The 20,384-nt window shown below is 44.4% G+C and overlaps 1 protein-coding gene across 13 annotated transcripts in view; it reads left to right on the top strand.

The window, feature by feature from the left end:
* The window catches only part of TENM4 (teneurin transmembrane protein 4), a 626,114-nt gene that overhangs the window by 591,778 nt on the left and 13,952 nt on the right, over window positions 1–20,384 (top strand). For 10 of the 13 annotated variants that reach the window (XM_087895779.1, XM_087895778.1, XM_087895780.1 and 7 more), the window contains 7 exons: window positions 1,286–1,306; window positions 3,031–3,263; window positions 5,317–5,471; window positions 11,649–12,526; window positions 14,419–14,591; window positions 17,882–18,117; window positions 19,934–20,230. In XM_087895779.1, the coding sequence (XP_087751905.1) occupies window positions 1,286–1,306; window positions 3,031–3,263; window positions 5,317–5,471; window positions 11,649–12,526; window positions 14,419–14,591; window positions 17,882–18,117; window positions 19,934–20,230 (1,993 nt within the window). The remainder of the gene's footprint in view (window positions 1–1,285; window positions 1,307–3,030; window positions 3,264–5,316; window positions 5,472–11,648; window positions 12,527–14,418; window positions 14,592–17,881; window positions 18,118–19,933; window positions 20,231–20,384) is intronic. The other 3 variants (XM_087895776.1, XM_087895773.1, XM_087895772.1) reach the window with 1 other exon arrangement.

Here is a 20,384-nt window from a genome sequence, read left to right as displayed (position 1 = left end):
TGGTAGGGAAGGGAAGGGAAGGGAAGGGAAGGGAAGGGAAGGGAAGGGAAGGGAATAATTAGAATAGGATAGGATAGGATAGGATAGGATAGGATAGGATAGGATAGGATAGAATAGAATAGAATAGAATAGAATAGAAACATAATTAATAGAAATAGAAAGAATAGAATAGAATAGAATAGAATAGAATAATAATTAGAATAGCATAAAATAATAATTAATAGAAATAGAACTATTAGAATAGACTAGACTAGACTAGACTAGACTAGACTAGACTAGAATAGACTAGAATAGAATAGAATAGTATAAGGAATAGAATAAGGAATAGAATAGAATAGAATAGAATAGAATAGAATAGAATAGAATAGAATAGAATAGAATAGAATAGAATAGAATAGAATAGAATAATAATTAGAATAGAATAAAATAATAATTAATAGAAATAGAACTATTAGAATAGAATAGAATAGAATAGAATAGAATAGAATAGAATAGAATAGAATAGAATAGAATAGTATAAGGAATAGAATAGAATAGAATAGAATAGAATAGAATAGAATAGAATAGAATAGAATAGAATAAAATAATAATTAATAGAAATAGAACTATTAGAATAGAATAGAATAGAATAGAATAGAATAGAATAGAATAGAATAGAATAGAATAGTATAAGGAATAGAATAAGGAATAGAATAGAATAGAATAGAATAGAATAGAATAGAATAGAATAGAATAGAATAATAATTAGAATAGAATAAAATAATAATTAATAGAAATAGAACTATTAAAATAGAATAGAATAGAATAGAATAGAATAGAATAGAATAGAATAGAATAGAATAGAATAGAATAGAATAGAATAGAATAGAATAGAATTTTTTGTTGACCAAGTGTGATTGGACACACAAGGAATTTGTCTTTGGTGCATATGCTCTCGGTGTACATAAAAAGAAAAGATACGTTCGTCAAGAATCATAAGGTACAACACTTAATGATAGTCATGGGGAACAAATATATTTTTGATATATTTTTTCCCCTCGTGGAAGGTATCAGTGGACGCAACAGGTTTTCTCCAACAAGTTTCTTGCTCTTCGAAAAGGATCAATTTGTTAACTCTTTTATTTATTTCTGCCTTGTAGAGTGTGTGTAGTTTTCACTGTCGACTTTCCAGCCTAAGCCGCCGGGCTCGGAGTTCAACTTCTAACCTTTTTTCTCTCTCTTTCTCTCTCTCTCTCTCCTCCTTCCTTCTTCTCTTCTACCTTCCGCGTTCCTGCTCTTCTGTCAGAAATAAAGATTTCAGGCATAGGTAAGACACTGGCTGGTCAGTTGTGGGTTTCCTTTTCGCTGTCACGTTGCATGCTCTTCTCTGTTTTTTTCCCCCCCTTTTCTTGTCGTCGTACTTTATAAAGGTGATTTAAGGTTGCCGGGCTGCCAATTGGTAAAGGAATATGGGTCAAATGCATTTTATTTTTTTTTAGATCCTACCTTGATAATGTAACATATCGAGCAGCAAACGGGTGAAATGCAAAGGAAATAAAAACAGGAAGTCCCGAGTTCCAAATCTGCAAGGGGCGTCACAAACTAAGCCCTTCCCCTTTTTTGTGAAAGGGGCGGGGCTTAGCTCACGATGCCACGCCTCCCCTCTCCCGAGTTTTGATCTCTTGCGCTACCAACTCTGCACCAGGGTGTTTTTAATTCAGGAGTCTTTTTGCGATATCAGTATTTATTCGTTTGTTGCAAGACGTCAAGATGTTTTTATGAAGAATTGAATTTGTTGCTGGAATTGGGTATGTCTAGTGAGTGGTGTGGCAGCCTAGAGGTGGAGGTCTCACCTCACAATCAGGAGGCTGTGAGTTCGATCCTAGGTAGAGGCAGATATTTCTCTCTCTGGGCACAATGAGAATGTAAATTTGTATATTTTCTCTTTTTTTAATATTTTTAAATTTAATAAAGTTTGTTTTTTAAAATTAAAAAAAAAAAGAGAGAATGTATCTGCTGAACAAAACTCCGCATTGGTGACAGGAAGGGCATCCGGCCAGTAAAACACTCAGCTCCATTCAGTTGCCCTGACTCCACACCGCAAGGGATTATGCAGTCGTTAAAAGAAGATGAATCGGGTATGTCTAGTTTAATGAAAAGAAGGAGTAGGGGAGACATGATAGCAGCCTTCCAATATTTGAGGGGCTCACACAAAGAAGATGGGGGTCAAGCTATTCTCCAAAGCACTTAAAGGCAGGACAGGAAGCAATGGATGGAAACTTATCAAGGAGAGAAGCAACTTAGAAGCAAGGCGAAATTAGTTTAATTTAGAACAATTAATCAGTGGAGCAACTTGACTTCAGAAGTTGGAGGTGCTTCAACACTGTAACTTTCTAAGCATTTGATTGGACGGCCATTTGTCTGAAACGGTATAGGGCCATGATGGCGAACCTATGGCAGACATGCCACAGCTGGCGCATAGAGCCCTCTCGGCGGGCACGCAAGCTGTCACCCAGCTCAGCTCCACTGCTCATGAGCGTGCGCGCCTCCTGCCGGCCAGCTGATTTTTGGGATGCGCAGGGGGCAGGGCACATGCGGGAGACACACACGCATGCATGGAGGGTCACATGCGCAGGGGGCAGGTGTGGGAGCATGGGGGGGGGGGTGAGACATCTGAGAGAAAACCACCAAACTCAGAGAGCACCAAGGACCCCACAATCGTCCTCCTCCTCCACTCCATAAACCCCACTTCCTCCTAGCACTGATGATGTTCCCTAGTTGGGTAATGAAATGTCTGCAAGAAAACAAAACAGCTCACAGAGCACCAAGGACCCCTCAGATCACACTTCCTTTTAACCAGGTTTAGTTTTCGCTCCGGCTTGTGCAGAAATCAGGTCTTCCAATCCTTCTGTCCTTCGGTTCTCCCACCTGTCACATCTTTGCTTACTACGTTGGCTTTGGGGACTTCGCAGTGCTGCGATTCACCGTTAAGTTCTTGCTTTCGGGTTATGCGAGAGATTAAACGGGGTCCTTCCGCCCTCGATTTTGCAGTCACAGCCCAGCTCATAAATATTACCTGACCGCCGATCCCACCTCTGGATCCATCTACCTCTCTGACACCAGCAGCCGTCGCATCTTCAAGATCAAGTCGACGACGGTGATCAAAGACATCGTGAAGAACTCGGAAGTGGTAGCCGGGACAGGAGACCAGTGCCTTCCGTTCGATGAGACCCACTGCGGAGACGGAGGGAAAGCAACCGAAGCCACCTTAACCAGCCCCAGGGGTAAGACGGACTATTTTAAGAGGAGGAGGGATGGAATACAGGCAATCCACAATTTACAGCTATTCGTTTAGTGACCATTTGACGTTACAACAGTTCTTAAGGACATCTCTCCATGAGCATCAGTGAGGGTGTGCCAGGGGTAAAATCCAGCAGGTTCTGACAGGTTCTGGAAAACTGGTAGTGGAAACTTTGAGCAGTTCGGAGAACCGGCAAATACCACCTCTGGCTGGCCGCCGAGTGGGGTGGGAATGGAGATTTTGCAGTATCCTTCCCCCAGGAGTGAGGTGGGAATGGAGATTTTGCAGTATCCTTCCCCCAGGAGTGGGGTGGGAATGGAGATTTTGCAGCATTCTTCCCCCAGGAGTGGGGTGGGAATGGAGATTTTGCAGTATTCTTCCCCCAGGAGTGGGGTGGGAATGGAGATTTTGCAATATCCTTCCCCCCAGGAGTGAGGTGGGAATGGAGATTTTGCAGTATCCTTCCCCCAGGAATGGGGAGGGAATAGAGATTTTGCAATATCCTTCCCCTGGAATGGGGTGGGAATGGAGATTTTGCAGTATCCTTCCCCCAGGAGTAGGGAAGAAGTGGAGATTTTGCAATATCCTTCCCCTGGAGTGGGGTGGGAATGGAGATTTTGCAGTATCCTTCCCCTGCCATGCCCACCAAGCCACGCCCACAGAACCAGTAGTAAAAAAAAAAATTGGATTTCAGTAGGGTGTGCCATATGTGCCATGATGCCAGCATGCAAACCTCACGACTTACAAATATTCTCCTTTTTAGTTTAGTTTAGTTTACTTTATTGTCGTTGCACATGTTACAGCGAAATTAAATGCCGTCTTCAGTGTACATTATAACTGTAAAAATAAAAGCACAAGCATACATCCTTTACATTCTATATAATTGAAATTGAAAACCCAATGTTGCACTATACCGTAGAATTCAATATGGTTATTGCCCTGGGATAGAAGCTTATTTGTCCTTGTTTTTATGATCCTGTACCGTCTGCCAGATGGTAATAGTTCAAAAAAAAAAAGGGTGCCCAGGATGAGATGGATCTTTTAAGAATGTTTTGAACTTTTTTAAGGCAGCGGGAACTATAAAGCTCTTCCAAGGAGGGGAGAGGGCAGCCAATGATCCTCTGGGCAATGACGTTAACCCTCTGGAGCTCTGTCCTATCTGTCACTGTGCAATTGGCAAACCATACACAGGTGCATTAAGTTGAAATACTCTCTATGGTGCAGCTTAGAAGGTCTCCAGCAGTTTCTCATTAGTTGTTGTTTCCGGAGAAGTCTCAGGTAGTATAATCTCTGCTGGGCCCTTTTGACCAGTGCTACAATGTGAATGCCCCAAGTCAGGTCCTCTTTTTTAGAATGAGATAGCTAAACGACAATGCCAATTTACTGCAGTGGCTCCCTGATTATAAACAACTTACCGTCATCTTTGAATCGAACCTGGCAGAAGCCATTTTTCTATTCCTCAGTTGCCACACGGAGTGGGGAACGGCAAGGAGGATGAAATGCTAGACAAAACACAGAACTTTCTCTTGAGAACCAAGGTCATCTCTGCAGGTGGTGGATAGAGACAGGGAGGAGAGCCCACCAGTTAACCTAATTGGCCTATTTTAATTATATTGAAACCAGGAGAAACATTTAGAGTTGGTTTGCCATTTGATCGTGCCAAAAGGATGTACCCAATAAAGAAGTTCTTAAAGGAAGAGCTTGGCCTAAGAGTTCTGATTTGCTTGGGTTCATTAGTCCGGATCATGACACCCACTTTATTGAAGTTGGTAGCTCCTTAATTGGGTATTACTTAACAAACAAACAGTAAACAGCAGGCTAATCAAGGAACCACAACGCTGACAAGACAACCCAGTATATATAACCAGAGAGCGAACCCCACTCCCTGCTACACTGATGATGTTACCTAGTTGGGTCATGAAACGTCTGCAGAAACACAGCCAAGCTCAGAGAGCACCAAGACCCAACAGAAACATTTTAATATGCAAGCATTGCTTGACTTAAGTTGTTAACTTGAGTTTGTTTCCTTGTCACAGGCATCACAGTGGACAAGTTTGGGTTTATTTATTTTGTGGATGGTACGATGATCCGACGTGTGGACCAAAATGGAATCATCTCAACGGTCCTCGGTTCTAATGACCTGACGTCCACCAGACCTCTGAGCTGTGATTCAGTCATGGATATCTCCCAGGTAGGTACAGGTATCTCATGTTATCATTTTTTTCCCCCCTGTATCCTCTTTTTTCCCTTCTGTGTTCCTTCTCATGGTGGAAATTGTTGTGGCCCGCCAGCGGCCAACAGATTTGGACAGTGAGGAGGTTGGGGAGCAACATGGGCCAGTTCTGCAGTCTGGGGAAGCCTCTGATGAGGGCTCTGCATCGGAGGCAGAGAGGGGGCCAAGGCCATCTGATAGTTCTGTGCTGCCTCCGTAGTCTCTGGAGTCTGAAATCAGCGAGGCAGAAGAACAGCGGGAGCCTGTTCCCAGTGTGCGCATGTGCAGAGCTGCTAGAAGACAGGAACAATTAAGAAAACAGGGTCGACTTGGGAGTAAGGCTTGGAGATGATTGGCCCCTCCCATAAGACATAAAAGAGAAGCAAATGGGACGTGAGCTTTTGCAGGAAGCAATTAGTTCATCTGGTCGGTAAAAGCTTTGGGAAAGTTCTGTTTGATTCTGTGCTAAGTTGGGCCTCGCCCTGCATGTGGCAATTAGTTCTCTGGCAGCATTCCAAGGGAGATAAGGTGGGTGTTTGTAAACACTCCCTTGGAAGACTGAGAAGCCTTTCTGACTGGGAATGACAATAATTCACAGCCGTATGAATAAAAGAGGTTTGCCACGACTAAGATTGTGCTGTATACTTTCTAAGGAAGCCTAGGTCAGAACAGAAATGTCTCTTTTCAATGAATTATATTTTCTACTGCTTGGTACATGTCTGTGGAGATTCTCAGTCATCCAGGTCATGGTTGTCCCCAAGGTGCTTTTTTTAAAAAGACAACTGGACTTTCTTTGTCTTTTCCTTGAAGACATTTCGCTTCTCGTCCAAGAAGCTTCAGTCAGAACTGAGGAAGCTTCTTGGATGACAAGCGAAACGTCTTCAAGGAAAAACAAAGTCCGCTTGCCTTTTTAAAAAGCACCCATGAGACATACTGCCTGGTACTTCACCCTATCAACTGAATTATCAACTTTCTCTGCATAAATCTTTCGATGATTTTTCCTCTGATTCCTGGCATTATTTGACCTGTTCTTTCAAGATTGGGATACAGTGACTAGCTATCTTTTCTTATTCTCCTGGTCACATCTAAACCAACATTATCTTTTGGAATACACAATACCTGGCTTTGACAGAGTAGCTTTCTTTACACCAGGTCCTCAACAGGGGTGGGTTCTAAATTTTTTTACTACCAGTTCTGTGGGCGTGGCTTATTTTGCGGGTGTGGCTTGAAGGTCATGTGACTAGGTGGGCGTGGCTAGCTGGTCAGAGTCATTTCTGGAAGGTCCTCACATTTATGACCAATCCTCGCACTTACGACCCGACTCATTTGTTTGCTTTTAACACTGATCAGCTGTAGGGCGGCCCTTTGAAGCCCTGCGGCAAGAGTTTAAACAGTTTTTTTCCCTCTAGTCATCAGCTGGGACTCAGGAGGCAGCAATAGATTGGGGGTGGGGCCAAATAAAAGGTAAGAATAACGTGGGTAGGGGGTGGGAGGGCGGGGGGGGGAAGAACCGGTTCGGTGACGTCATATCGTCACCGCTACCGGGTCGGCCGAACCGGACCGAACCGGGAGGAACCCACCACTGGTCCTCAACTCTCAGCCATTCATTTACCAACTGTTCAAAGGAACAACAGCACGGAAAGAAGTGACTTACGACCAGTCCTCGCAGTTTTGACAAGCAAAGTCAATGGGAAAGTCAGATTCACTAACAATATTGAAAAGGACCTTGGGAAAAGGAAGATACAGAATACTATGTAATATGGAGCAAATGGTACAACTGGCTGGAGATTAGAAATAGTGAACAATAATGAAAGGGGAGAAATCATAAATGTAAAAGATTTATAGGACAATGTATAAAATGTACAAAATTAATATCATGATTGTTAGGAATTATAATGTAAATAAGAGAAAAAGGGACCAGAAGGAAAAGTACAGTATAAGGGGAAATGGGGGGAAGATGTAAATACTAGAAGATGACCGTTACAAAACAGTTGTAAAAAAGGAATTTATATTATGTGTTTTGGGTTATGTGTTTGTTATATTGTGTTGTGTTATAAATAAAAAAAAAATTTTTTAAAAAAGAAAGGAACCTTGGAGATCTTCTAGTCAAACCCTAGAAGAGCCTGTAGTACAGTGGACTAAAGCACTGTTATTAACATCTGCTGCTTGCAATTACTGCAAGTTCAAATCTCACCAGGCTCAAGGTTGACTCAGCTTTCCATCCTTTCAAAGGTAGGTAAAATGAGGACCCAGATTGTGGGGGCAATAAGCTGACTATATAATATACAAAAGTATGAAGACTATTGCTTAACGCACTGTAAGCCGCCCTGAGTCTCCGGAGAAGGGCGGCATATAAATTAAAGCAAAAAAAAAAAAAAAAACCCTTCTCAAGCAGGAGACCCTACCAGTCCAGACAAATGGCTGTCCAGTCTCTTCAGTCTCGGCCATCAACAGACACATTGAGATAAACAACAGCTACATACCTTTCAAAAGAGACAATCAAAAAGCCCAAAAGAAAATAAACAGATTGTTATCCAACGTCCCTTCCAGAGTTTGAAGGGACCTTGGAGATCTTCTAGTCCACCCCTCTGCTCAGGGAGGAAACCCTGTACCATTCCAGTGTTGGAGCACCATAACATCTGGAGGCAAGTTGTTCCACTGATTAATTGTTCAAACAGTCCGGAGATTTCTCCTTAGTTCTAGGTTGCTTCTCTCGTTGGTTAGCCTCCATCCATTGCTTCCTGCTTTGTCTTTTGGGGCTTTGGAAAATATTTTGACCGACTCGTCTTTGTAGGAGCCCCTCAGGAGTCAACCTATTCTCCAAAGCACCTGAGGGCAGGACAAGAAGCAACGGGTGGAAACTAATCAAGGAGAGAAGCAGCCTAGAACTAAGGAGAAATTTCCTGACAGTGAGAACAATTAATCAGTGGAACAACTGGCCTCCAGAAGTTGTAAATGCTGCATCACTGGATATTTTTAAGAAGAGATTGGACAACTATTTATCTGAAATGGTATAGGGTTTCCTGCCTGAGCAGAGGGTTGGACTAGAAGACCTCCAAAGTCCCTTCCAGCTCTGTTATTCTTGTTAAATATGATTTACAATCTATAACTGATCACTCTGTTGTTTTGCATGTACACTGAGAGGTTATTCACCGGAGACAAATTCCTTGTGTGTCCAATCACACTTGGCCGATAAAGAATTCTATTCTATTCTGAAATACAAATTCAAATGTGGATATATTATAAGTATACATTGCCCCACGTTCCAGTTCAATTTTTTTTTTTCCCCTGGTTTTATTTACTGGTACACTTCATGGGCTCACAATGAATGCAATTTTGCTTTTGTGTCGAAGACACCGTGGGTTTGGGGGTACGAGTTCAATTTAATATCCCTCAAATGGTTGCCCGAATTATCAACAGCAGGAAAATGGCGGATTCTGAATTGCATTTGATTGCAAATGGATTGCGAGAGAGTGTTGTCACACTGAGCTTTTTAAACTCCCACTGTTGAAGACAGCTTTTTAAAATATACATGTATATATATATATATATATATATATATATATTTTAAAACTGAATTTCCAGGCTAAGGCAGACATATATCTGAGATTGCCTAAAGTTTAGGAATTGAAGACAGGTATTATATGCAATTGGGATTCCATTCTGAAGCCGTAACTTCTAAATACAAATATGCCTGACCTTATTATTGAAATAGTTTGAGGAAATATTCTTTGTTCTGCTGGAAACGGTGATTGGCTGGTTCTTTTGAATGCTGCTCCTTAGGCACAATAGAACCCAATGGGGAGCCTTCCTATTTTTTTAACCACCCATATAATTCTCTCTTGTCCACCTGGCCCTTATTCTTCTCCCTTTCTTTCTTCCTCTAATTTGAAAAGATTGCTCGGCTACCCCACTGCCTGCCATTTACGAGCTCGATAAAAATGACAGAGCTACAAAGGTCACTTGCTTTGCAGACTCTGAAGCAAACAGTTGTTAATTCCGAATCCGCAAACTCGTATCTGCCTAGAGAAGGCTGACGCAGGCTCGGATGCTGGATTTTGTTAATGTCTGTTTTGGGGGTCACTCTGGGTTTTTCTAACCCAATACAGTAGGCCGCAAAATCAGGAGGCTGTGATTTCAATCCTAGGTAGTGGCGGATATTTCTGTCTCTGGGCGCAAAGAGAAAATATTTGCTGTGAGCTCCACGTTAGGCGTCAGGAAGGGGATCCGCCAGTAAATGCTCAGCTCCATTCAGTCACGCCCGACTCCATCCCGATGGAAGAGATTACAGGGTTGTTAAGAGTGGGGGGGGGGAAAGGCTTAAAGAATACAGCCAAGTTACATTTTGTTTTTATTATTTTATTTTAGTTTCTTAAACATTATAATATTAAATGAGAGCCACTTTGGTGGAGGACTGAAAGCAGCGGATAGAAAGTGGAAGATCATGAGTTCAAGTCCCGTCTTAGACATTAAAGCCGGCTAGGAGATTTTAGGCCGATCACCAGGAGACATTGAGTTCTAGTCCCACCTTAAGCAGGATTAGCCAACTGGGTGACTCTGAACCAATCACTAGGAGACAATGAGTTCTAGTCCCACCTTTATAGTCAGCTGGGTGATTCTGAGCCAATCACCAGGAGGTGGTGAGTTCTAGTCCTGCCTTAGGCGTGATAGCCATCTGGGTAACTTTGGGCACCTCAGCAGGAGACGGTGAATTCTAGTTTCATCTTAGCCATGAAAACCAGCTGGGTGATTTTGGGCTAATCACCAAGAGACGGCGAGTTCTAGTCCGACCTTTAGACATGATAGACTCTGGGCTACTCAGCAGAAATTGTGAATTCTAGTCCCATGTTAGCCATGAAAGCCAGCTGGGTGACTTTGGGCCAGTCACTCTCTCTCTCAGGCCAACCCACCTCAGAGCATCTCATTACCAAACTAGGTAACATCATCAGTGCACCATTTGGTAATGAAACCTCTGCAAGAAAACCCCCAAGCTCGGAGCACCAAGGACCACACAGTCCAACTCTGAGTGACAAATATTTCTCTTCCATCGGTACTCTTGACTCACCCATTAAGGGTTCTGGGAAAGGAGCAATTTGTAGCGTACCCTTTTAAGCCTTTAATGGCTCCTGAGTTTGTTTGGAAATTTTTTTTTAAATTTTTAATTTGATTTATATGCCGCCCTTCTCCGGAGACTCAGGGCGGCTTACAATGCATTAAGCAATAGCCTTCATCCTTTTGTATATTTTTACAAAGTCAGCTTATTGCTCCCACAAACTGGGTCCTCATTTCACCTACCTTAGAAAGGATGGAAGGCTGAGTCAACCTTGAGCCTTGGAGAGATTCGAACCAGCAAGTAATTGCAGGCAGCTGTGTTAATAACAGGATGCCTTAGACCACTGTACTATCAAGGCTCTTAAGATCAAGAGAAGGTACATGTTCCTGCTTGCGTGGGGCAATTCACTTTCCATTGGCTAAAAAGTAGAATATCTCCAAATGGAATAATGGGGTTAATTAATAATTGCTCTCCTTGGAAGGCAACAGTTGCCGAGCCACAAGTGAAAGAAACAAAAGCCACAAACATATTTTGATTGGATTTAAACCCCCACCCAGAGGAATATCTTTGACAGGATGATGTCATGGGGGCGAACAGAAAGAGGAAGGGGTTTTTTTCCCCCCCACAAAACGTATTTGGCTTTCAAGGCAAAGGAAGTTGAAAACTATCGCAGAAAAACACAATGATGTGTTGTTGCCAAGGAAACTGCGCAGGTATCTTCATGAAGACCCAGAAGCTGAGTTTGATTCAAAAGAGACTTCATCTTAATTGGCCGGTTAAAGGGGAAATCCTCATTCAGTTGGCTCGGGACCAAGACTGATTAATTGTTCTAACAGTTAGGAAATTTCTCCTTAGTTCTAGATTGGTTCTCTCCTTGATTAATTTCCATCCATTGCTTCTTGTCCTGCCTTCAGGTACTTTGGAGAATGAGCTGACACCCCCTCCCCCTTCTTTGTGGCAGAAGATAGAACATCTGGACAGGATGACTTTAGAGCAGTGGTCCTTAAACTGTTTGATCTTATTGTCGTAAGTCGAGGACTACCAGTAACTGAAAAATAATGAAATTATCTCACCCGTTGCTTTTCTTCCTTTCGTTTTGCCAGGTTCGTTTGGAGTGGCCCACCGACCTGGCCGTCAACCCAATGGACAATTCTCTCTACGTTCTGGACAACAACGTCGTGTTGCAGATCTCCGAAAACCACCAGGTGCGCATCGTGGCAGGCCGGCCAATGCACTGTCAAGTCCCAGGGATTGACCACTTCCTTCTGAGCAAGGTAGCCATTCATGCCACGTTGGAATCGGCCACGGCGGTGGCGGTCTCACACAGCGGCGTCTTGTACATCGCCGAGACCGACGAGAAGAAGATCAACCGGATCCGACAGGTCACCACGAACGGCGAAATTTCGCTGGTCGCCGGAGCCCCCAGCGGCTGCGATTGTAAGAACGACGCCAACTGCGATTGCTTCTCCGGAGACGACGGGTATGCCAAGGACGCCAAGCTGAATGTTCCGGCTTCCCTCGCGGTGTGTGCTGATGGGGAGTTGTACGTGGCTGATCTTGGGAACATCCGGATCCGTTTTATCCGGAAAAATAAACCTTTCCTGAACACCCAGAACCTGTATGAATTATCCTCGCCCATTGATCAGGAACTCTACCTGTTTGATGCCAGCGGCAAGCACGTTTTCACGCAGAGCCTCCCGACCGGAGATTACCTGTACAATTTCACCTACACGGGAGATGGCGACATCACCCTCGTGACCGACAACAATGGAAATTTGGTTAATATCCGGAGAGATTCGACCGGGATGCCACTGTGGCTGGTGGTGCCAGATGGCCAGGTCTACTGGCTCACAATGGGCACCAACAGCGCCCTCAAGAGTGTGACAGCACAGGGCCAAGAAATAGCCATGATGACCTACCATGGCAATTCGGGCCTCCTAGCTACCAAGAGCAATGAAAATGGGTGGACCACATTTTACGAGTAAGTATTTCTCAATGTTTTTAAACTTGGAACATAAAACAGAACATTGGATACAGAGAGTCCTCAACTTACAAATTTCAGATTCGGTTGTGGTCGCAAGTCGAGAACTACCTGTGTCGGAACTGGAAGGGTTCCCTCAGAGGTCATCTAGACTGACACACACCCATCTCTGTGGTCACACAAGACTGCAGTTTTAAGCACTCAGCTACTGGGCTGTATTTAATGACGGTTTTGCGATGTCCCGCATTTGTAAGATTTCATTTCACGATGGTTTTGCTGATGTTTTCTTCTGGATTTTGTCTGAATCGGAAGCTTCTGTTCGACCGTTGGAGAAATGATAACATGCCATGGTAGCCTTGTGTGTCCTTTTTTAAAGGGTTTTGTGGCTTGTCATCACTCTTGTGGAACTGTATTCCATGAAGGTAGTCAGAAAAACAGTGATTTGTAATGATCTTCCTGGGTATTAAGATCTGAAATTTTAGAGCTGTATTATTCAACTTTAAGTTTGAAGATGTGTGGAGTTCAGCTTCCCAGATTTGAAGGGAAGAGAAGGGAAGGAGAGAAGAGAGGAGAGGAGAGGAGAGGAGAGGAGAGGAGAGGAGAGGAGGAGAGGAGAGGGAAAAGGCGAAAGGAAAGGGAATGGGGAAAGGGAAAAGGAAAGGAGAAAGGAAAGGAAAGAAAAAGGGGAAAGGGAATGGGGAATGGAGAAAGGAAAGGAAAGGAAATGAGAAAGGAAAGGAAAGGAAAGGAGGAAAGAAAAGGGAGAGAGAGGAGAGGAGAGGAAAGGAAGGAAGTTTCTTGGGTGATCAAGAGGAATGTCTACAGCCCATCCACACTTAGGATTTCATTCTATGCTGCCTTTTCAATTGTAAAGAAGTTTCTGTTTGAGCAGGAACATTTTACACCTCATTCTGCATCTAATTAAAAACAGCAGTTAAAAGGAATATTAATCTCTCGCTCTGCAACTTTCTCCACCAAGGGAAGCCACGGGCACACAGCATAGGTGAAATGCCACCCCTTAAATTGCACAAGTCCCCCACACTAGAAATCTACACACTAGAAATGTCATAACACTTCATAACAAGAGTGAACTCATTTTTAAATCGGTGGGATGTCGTGCTTCCTTGACCGAAAATCTGGTGCTTTGACCTAGGTCAGTGATGGCGAACCTTTTCGGAACCGAATGTCCAAACCGGAACGCATGTGCACGCGCCGGAGCACCGGAAACCCAAGACCAGCTGGCCGGCGCACACATGCCTGTTTTTTGGCCGTTTTTTGGCCGATAAACCGCCCAAAAAAGGCCCGGAAATGGCCTGGTTTTTGGCCGTTTTCAGGCCGTTTTCTGGTGCTCTGGCACCCACGAAGACCAGCTGGCTGGTGCCGAAAACCAGAAGAGCTGCTGGCAATGGTGCACATGCCCACAGAGTGGGCTCTGCGTGCCACCTCTGGCACACGTGTCATAGTTTCACCATCACGGGCCTAGGAAATACCCTTCTCTGTCAGACTGCGGTGCTATCTCAAAATTAAATGAATTTCCAAACTGCCAATCTTTAAGGAAATCTTTCTTTAATTGAGCTCAGCCACCAGATCATGACTCCGCGCGGACAAGACTGACCTTTTGCCTCCCAATCCCTCCCTTTCCGATCCCCAAATCTCTGCTTCTCATTGGCTGTCTTCCAAGTCATTTTTCAGGCTTCTTTTCCCCGTCATTTCCCAGGAATGTGCCCCCTCCCCTCATTTCCACAACAACCGGGCTTCAAAGGGATTTAGCAGGCAAAAGTCTCAGAGTTTATCTTTCGCTCTCCTCTGCTCCCTCTGTGCCAGCATTGCAATGCTGACACTCGGTTTATCTCGCTCTTTAATTCATGTTCATACGTCTCCTTCTTTTCCAGATACGACAGCTTTGGACACCTCACTAACATCACTTTCCCAACCGGTCAAGTCACCACTTTCCGGAGCGATACGGACAGCTCTGTCCACGTCCAGATTGAGACCTCCAGCAAGGACGATGTAACCATCACCACCAACCTTTCGGCATCGGGGGCCTACTACACCCTCCTGCAAGGTAAAACCCAACCTATTTTGATAGCTTCCTCCTGTGAGATCTTTTAAGTTTTTCTTCATTGAACTGGGGTACGACAACCTTTAGAGCAGAGTTCCCCAAACTTTCCGGCTTTGCGGATTGGCCGGGGGGGGGGGGCAGAGGATGGTTATGGTTTCGCACCACCGGCCGGCAAATGTGCGCGCACACAGCTCCGTTTGCACAAGCGGCAGGCACGCGCGCAGGCCGCTCGTGCAGATGGAGCTCGAACGCTCGCCCGCTGCTTGCGCAAGTGGGGATGTGCATGCATGTACTCGCCCGCCGTTTCCATGGCCCAATTCCGAATGGCTGACGACAGAGTAGTGATCCGTGGGCTGGGGATTGGGGACACCTGCTTTAGAGAAAAAGCTGGATAAAGTCTCTCTTGAACAGAAGTTATAAATAAAAGACCCTAACACTGAAAGTTATTTCTGAGTTTGTTAACTCTAATCATTGTATGAAGATTTTGAAAGGTAAGGATTTTGGGCCAATCACCAGGAGACTGTGAGTTATAGTCCCATTTTAGGCATGCAAGACGGCTAGAGGATTTTGAGCCGATTACCAGGAGAGAGTGAGTTGTAGTCCTGCCTTAGGCATGAAAGCCAGCTGGCTGACTTTCGGCTATGAAAACCAGCTAGGTGATTTTGGGCCAATTACCAGGAGAGAGTGAGTTCTAGTCCTTCCTTAGGCATGAAAGCCAACTGGGTGATTTTGGGCCAGTTGCCAGGTGACGGTGAGTTCTAGTACCACCTTAGGCATGAAAGCTGGCTAGGTGATTTTGAACTAATTACCAGGAGAGACTGAGTTCTAGTCCTTTCTTAGGCATGAAAGCCAGCTGGGTGACTTTGGGCCAATTACCAGGAGAGAGTGAGTTCTAGTCCCATTTTAGGCATGAAAGCCAGCTAGATTGTTTTGGACCAATTACCAGGAGAGAGTGAATTCTAGTCCCTCCTTAGGCATGAAAGCTGGTTGGGTGACTTTGGGCCTAATACTCCCTCCCTCATCACAACCCACCTCACAGAATTGCTGTTGTGAGGAAAATAAGAGGAGGAGGAAGCATTATGAGCGTTCACCACCTTGAGTTATTTATAACAATAATAAAGTTGCAATAAAAATTAATGAATAAAATAAATAATGGGAGAATAAAGAAAATGACTTTTGTCAAGATAATGATTTAAGAGCTGACCAGCTGCTACAATGATGTAATGCTGGGAATGAGTCAGCAAGGTTTTTTGGCTGATATCACTTTAAAAGCCTGTAATAAGAAGAGGCCCTGTTTGGGCGTATCTCTCCATGTGTGCTTCGGTACTGTAATTGCTGATTGGTGTTTGTTTGAGGTCTGACTATGTATGTATATATTCTTTGTAGATAAAACCACTATTTAAATACAAACCTCTGTTTACTGTATTTGCTCCTGGGATTGTCTCACATAGTCACACTGTACGCACTCTTGATAACCTTAATGGCAATATGCAAGAACCAATATATATATATATATATTGGTCTATCCTAGCTTAGCGCCTGCCAGGCGTGTAGGACTTCAGGGTATCCGCTGGAAAAGTCTACAATATCTTCTGTACCCAAAAAACAAGACCATCTCTAACTGATTCAGCCGTTTTAGAAAAATTAAAATGCCAGATTAATGCTGGAAGGAAAACTCGGCTCCACCTCAGGAGTCTAATTAAGCAACAAAAAACACTTTTAGGACTCTTTGGGGAGTTAATTGAATAGGCCGCGATTTAAACGGCCAGAGCTAAGTAAAAGTCTATAATAATTGTCTCTTGATCGAGCATCTCAATATTCAGTTGCTCTGAGCTGCTTCTGGGAACCATCAGGGTCGGAGGTCGTCACTCAGATAGCGGATATAGGTAGTCCTGAATTTACAACCATTAGTTTAGTGAACAAAGCTAAAATAGCACTGAAAAAAAACGAGTTACGACTGTTTTTCAGACTCATGAGCATTTGCAGCATCCTCAAAATTGTGATCAAAATTCAGACACTCGGCAACTGGCATGTACTCACGACAGTTGCAGTGTCCCAGGGTCACATGATCCCCTTTTGCGGCCTTCTGACAAAGGGAAGCCAGATTCACTTAACAGCTGGGTTACTAACTTAAGAACTGCAGCGATTCCCTTAACAGCGGGGGCAGGACAGATCGTAAAACAGGACAAGACTCACTTAACAAGCTGTCTCGCTCAGCCCCGGAAATTTGGGGCGCAGTTGTGGCCGTAAATGGAGGATTACCGGTAATGGACTCGATTTGAGGGAACAGGGTGTGCTGTTTTTCCAAATGAAACACTTGGATGAAATTTTAACGGGTGAAATTTGGCATCAATAACGTGGCCTCTCTCAATTAGCACGTGGGGGTGCAGCTCCTTAAAGGAAGCTACTTGGGGGGCGTGGAAATGAGAACAAATCTTTTCATTAGCGGAAGATTTGAAAGCCAGCATACTGTTGAACTGGTTAACCACTGAGGGGTCCTCGGTGCTCTCTGAACTTGCTTGTTTTCTTGCAAACGTTTCATTACCCAACTAGGTAACCTCATCAGTGATAGAAGGGAGGAGAGTTTGAAGAGGAGGAGGAGGAGAACTGTGGACTCCTTGGTGCTCTCTGAGCTTCCTTGTTTTCTTGCAGACATTTCATTACCCAATTAGGTAGCATCATCAGTGCTAGAAAGGAGTGGGGTTTGTGGAGAGGAGGAGGAGGAGGAGGAGGAGGAGGAGGAGGAGGAGGAGGAGGAGGAGGAGGAGGAGGAGGAGAACGACTGTGGGGTCCTTGGTGCTCTCTGAGCTTCCTTGTTTTCTTGCAGACGTTTCATTACCCAATTAGGTAGCATCATCAGTGCTAGAAGGGAGTGGGGTTTGTGGAGAGGAGGAGGAGGAGGAGGAGGAGGAGGAGGAGGAGGAGGAGGAGGAGGAGAATGACGACTGTGGGATCCTTGGTGCTCTCTGAGCTTCCTTGTTTTCTTGTAGACGTTTCATTATCCAACTAGGTAACATCATCAGTGCTAGGGATGATGTGATAACGCTCGCACTGATGATGTTAGGGTAATGCAAGAAAACAAGCATGCTTAGAGAGCACCAAGGACCTCTCACTTCAGCCCTGAGCTACAAATATTCTCCTTTATTGGCGATCCACACCGAATCCTGATAATTAAAGCACTCACATTTTCTGACCAGCTTTGCTTCATGTTTCCTTTGCATAACTAATGTGAGCTGTGGAGGGTTGGCTCGGCTGCCTATCTAAGGTTGTTGTCGGGGTTTTTTCCCGTGTAGATCAAGTGCGCAACAGCTACTACATCGGGGCAGACGGTTCTCTCCGCCTGATATTAGCGAACGGCATGGAGGTGGCTCTCCAGACTGAACCCCATCTCCTGGCGGGCACCGTGAACCCCACGGTGGGGAAGAGGAACGTGACTCTGCCCATCGACAACGGTCTCAACCTGGTCGAGTGGCGGCAACGGAAAGAACAATCCAGAGGCCAGATCACCGTGTTCGGACGCAGGCTGAGGGTGAGTGGACCGTTCCCGGTCAGAACTGGTGGGAATTGGAATTATTCTGGTCACCTGGAAAGGGTTAAATCACTTCCAGGTATTGTCTGAAAGGGACATGCAAAACGGGGTGAATTCTGCGTTGATTTTCCTTGGCAGCAGGAAGGGACAACTTTTAAAAATTACAGCCAGAGTGGGGGAAAAAATTGGAACTTCGATTTTGGGTTTTATCGATTAGATCGATTTGCCGTTATAGAAATGGTTAGTTTAAATCAATGATGGCTAACCTTTTCCGGACGGAGTGCCCAAAGTGTGTGCCCGAACCCCCAAAATGCAATGCTCCCTTGCACATGCCCTGCGGCCCCACCGCTTGCGCCCCACCCAAATGCACACGCAGCAGAGACCCGATGACCAACTGGCCGGCGGGAGCCACCCACGCAAGCACGGCAGAGATGAATTGGGGCGATGGCTTGCGTGCCCACAGACAGGGCACGCGTTCCACCTGTGGCAAGCATGCCATAGGTTCGCCATCACGGGATTATTATTATTATTATTATTATTATTATTATTATTATTATTATTATTATTATTATTATTATTATTATTATTGGTTCGATTTATATGCCGCCGTTCTCCGGAGACTCAGGGCAGCTTACAATGCGTTAAGCAATAGCCTTCATACTTTTGTATGTACGTGCTTAGTAGGGCTTTCAGCCCCCCCCCAAGCGGTGTTCTTTTTTATACAAAGTCAGTTTATTGCCCCCACAATCCGGGTCCTCATTTTACCTACCTCGGAAGGATGGAAGGCTGAGTCAACCTTGAAACTTTAATAATAGTTTAAACTATTAACGTCAAAATAAAAAGTTGAGGTATGATGTGAATGCTTTATTCTACTGCACCGAAAGGAGTCAGCAGTCAATGCCTTTTTTTTTCTTTTCATCCTCCTTTTCCTGACTTTTCCCTTCCTTCCTTCCTTTCTCCCGTCCCTATTTTTCCTGTTTCCTTCTTTGTTTTTTTCTATGTTACAACATAAACTGATAAAACTGTTAAATGTGAAAGAACCGAGATATTATGATGAACAGCTTAAAATACTTCGCCGGATCCCAGCGTATGGATTTTCAAATCTTTCCTTCCTTCTTTTTCTTGCATCTCATATAAGAGTGTCTGTGGAGATTCTCCATCATTCAGGTCGTGGTTGTGCCAAAAGTAGTTTTTTTGCAAGAGGCAACTGGACTTTCTGGTTTTTCTTTGAAGACGTTTCGCTTCTCATCCAAGAAGGTTCTTCAGCTCTGACTAGATGGTGGGGGAATGGAAAGATTTATACTCTTTGCAGACAGTTGGTCATTTGCATCCTTTCAGAGAGTCGTTGAAGCCACTTGGAGATTTGTCTGTGTCCTCAGAGTCACCAGAGCGGTGCAAATGATTGTGGAGCCTTCTTGGAACTTCTGAAAGGATTGTGTTGTGGAGCTGTCCTTTTGCAGAATGTTTCTACAATACAGACAAACCTCCAAGTGGCCTCAACGACCCTCTAAAAGGATGCAAATGACCAGCTGTCTGCAAGGAATATAAATCCTTCCATTCCTCCACCATCCAGTCAGAGCTGAGGAAGCTTCTTGGATGAGAAACGAAACGTCTTCAAAGAAAACCCAGAAAGTCCAGTTGCCTCTTGAAAAAGCACCTTTGGGATCTCATATAAGAGGTTTTTTACAAATACGCAAAAACCCTCTTTGCCATTTGCCTTAGGAGAAACCAAAGAGATTGTTCTGACCGGTAGTTAATGATTCCCATCTTACTAAAGCTTTCGGTCGTTGTCCTAATTCTTCTTCTGAACCCATAGGTTCATAACCGAAATTTGTTATCCCTTGACTTCGACCGCGTGACACGAACCGAGAAGATTTACGACGACCACCGCAAATTCACTCTGCGCATTCTCTACGACCAGGCGGGACGGCCTACGCTCTGGTCTCCTAGCAGTCGTCTGAATGGGGTGAACGTCACCTATTCCTCCGGGGGTCATATAGCCGGGATCCAAAGGGGTACTATGTCCGAAAGAATGGAATACGACCAAGCGGGCAGAATTTCATCCAGAATGTTTGCGGATGGCAAATCTTGGACCTACACGTATTTAGAGAAGGTGAGTGCCGTAGAGAAGAGGGGTCTCTAAAGGTTTAGCCAACTGAAGCATTGTGAGTCACCCTCTCTGCCTCTTTGAACGGTATTTATCTACTACAAGTTGTCAACTCGCAAAGCATTCCCGGCCTGCTCTCAAGTTGCTATAGGCCAGGGGG

The sequence above is a fragment of the Pantherophis guttatus genome, chromosome 5, assembly GCF_059756535.1.
Source record: "Pantherophis guttatus breed Tessera chromosome 5, ASM5975653v1, whole genome shotgun sequence".
Classification (NCBI taxonomy): Eukaryota; Metazoa; Chordata; class Lepidosauria; order Squamata; family Colubridae; genus Pantherophis; species Pantherophis guttatus.
The sequence above is the reverse complement of the archived record's forward strand: the minus strand, read 5'-3'. Positions and strand labels throughout refer to the sequence as shown.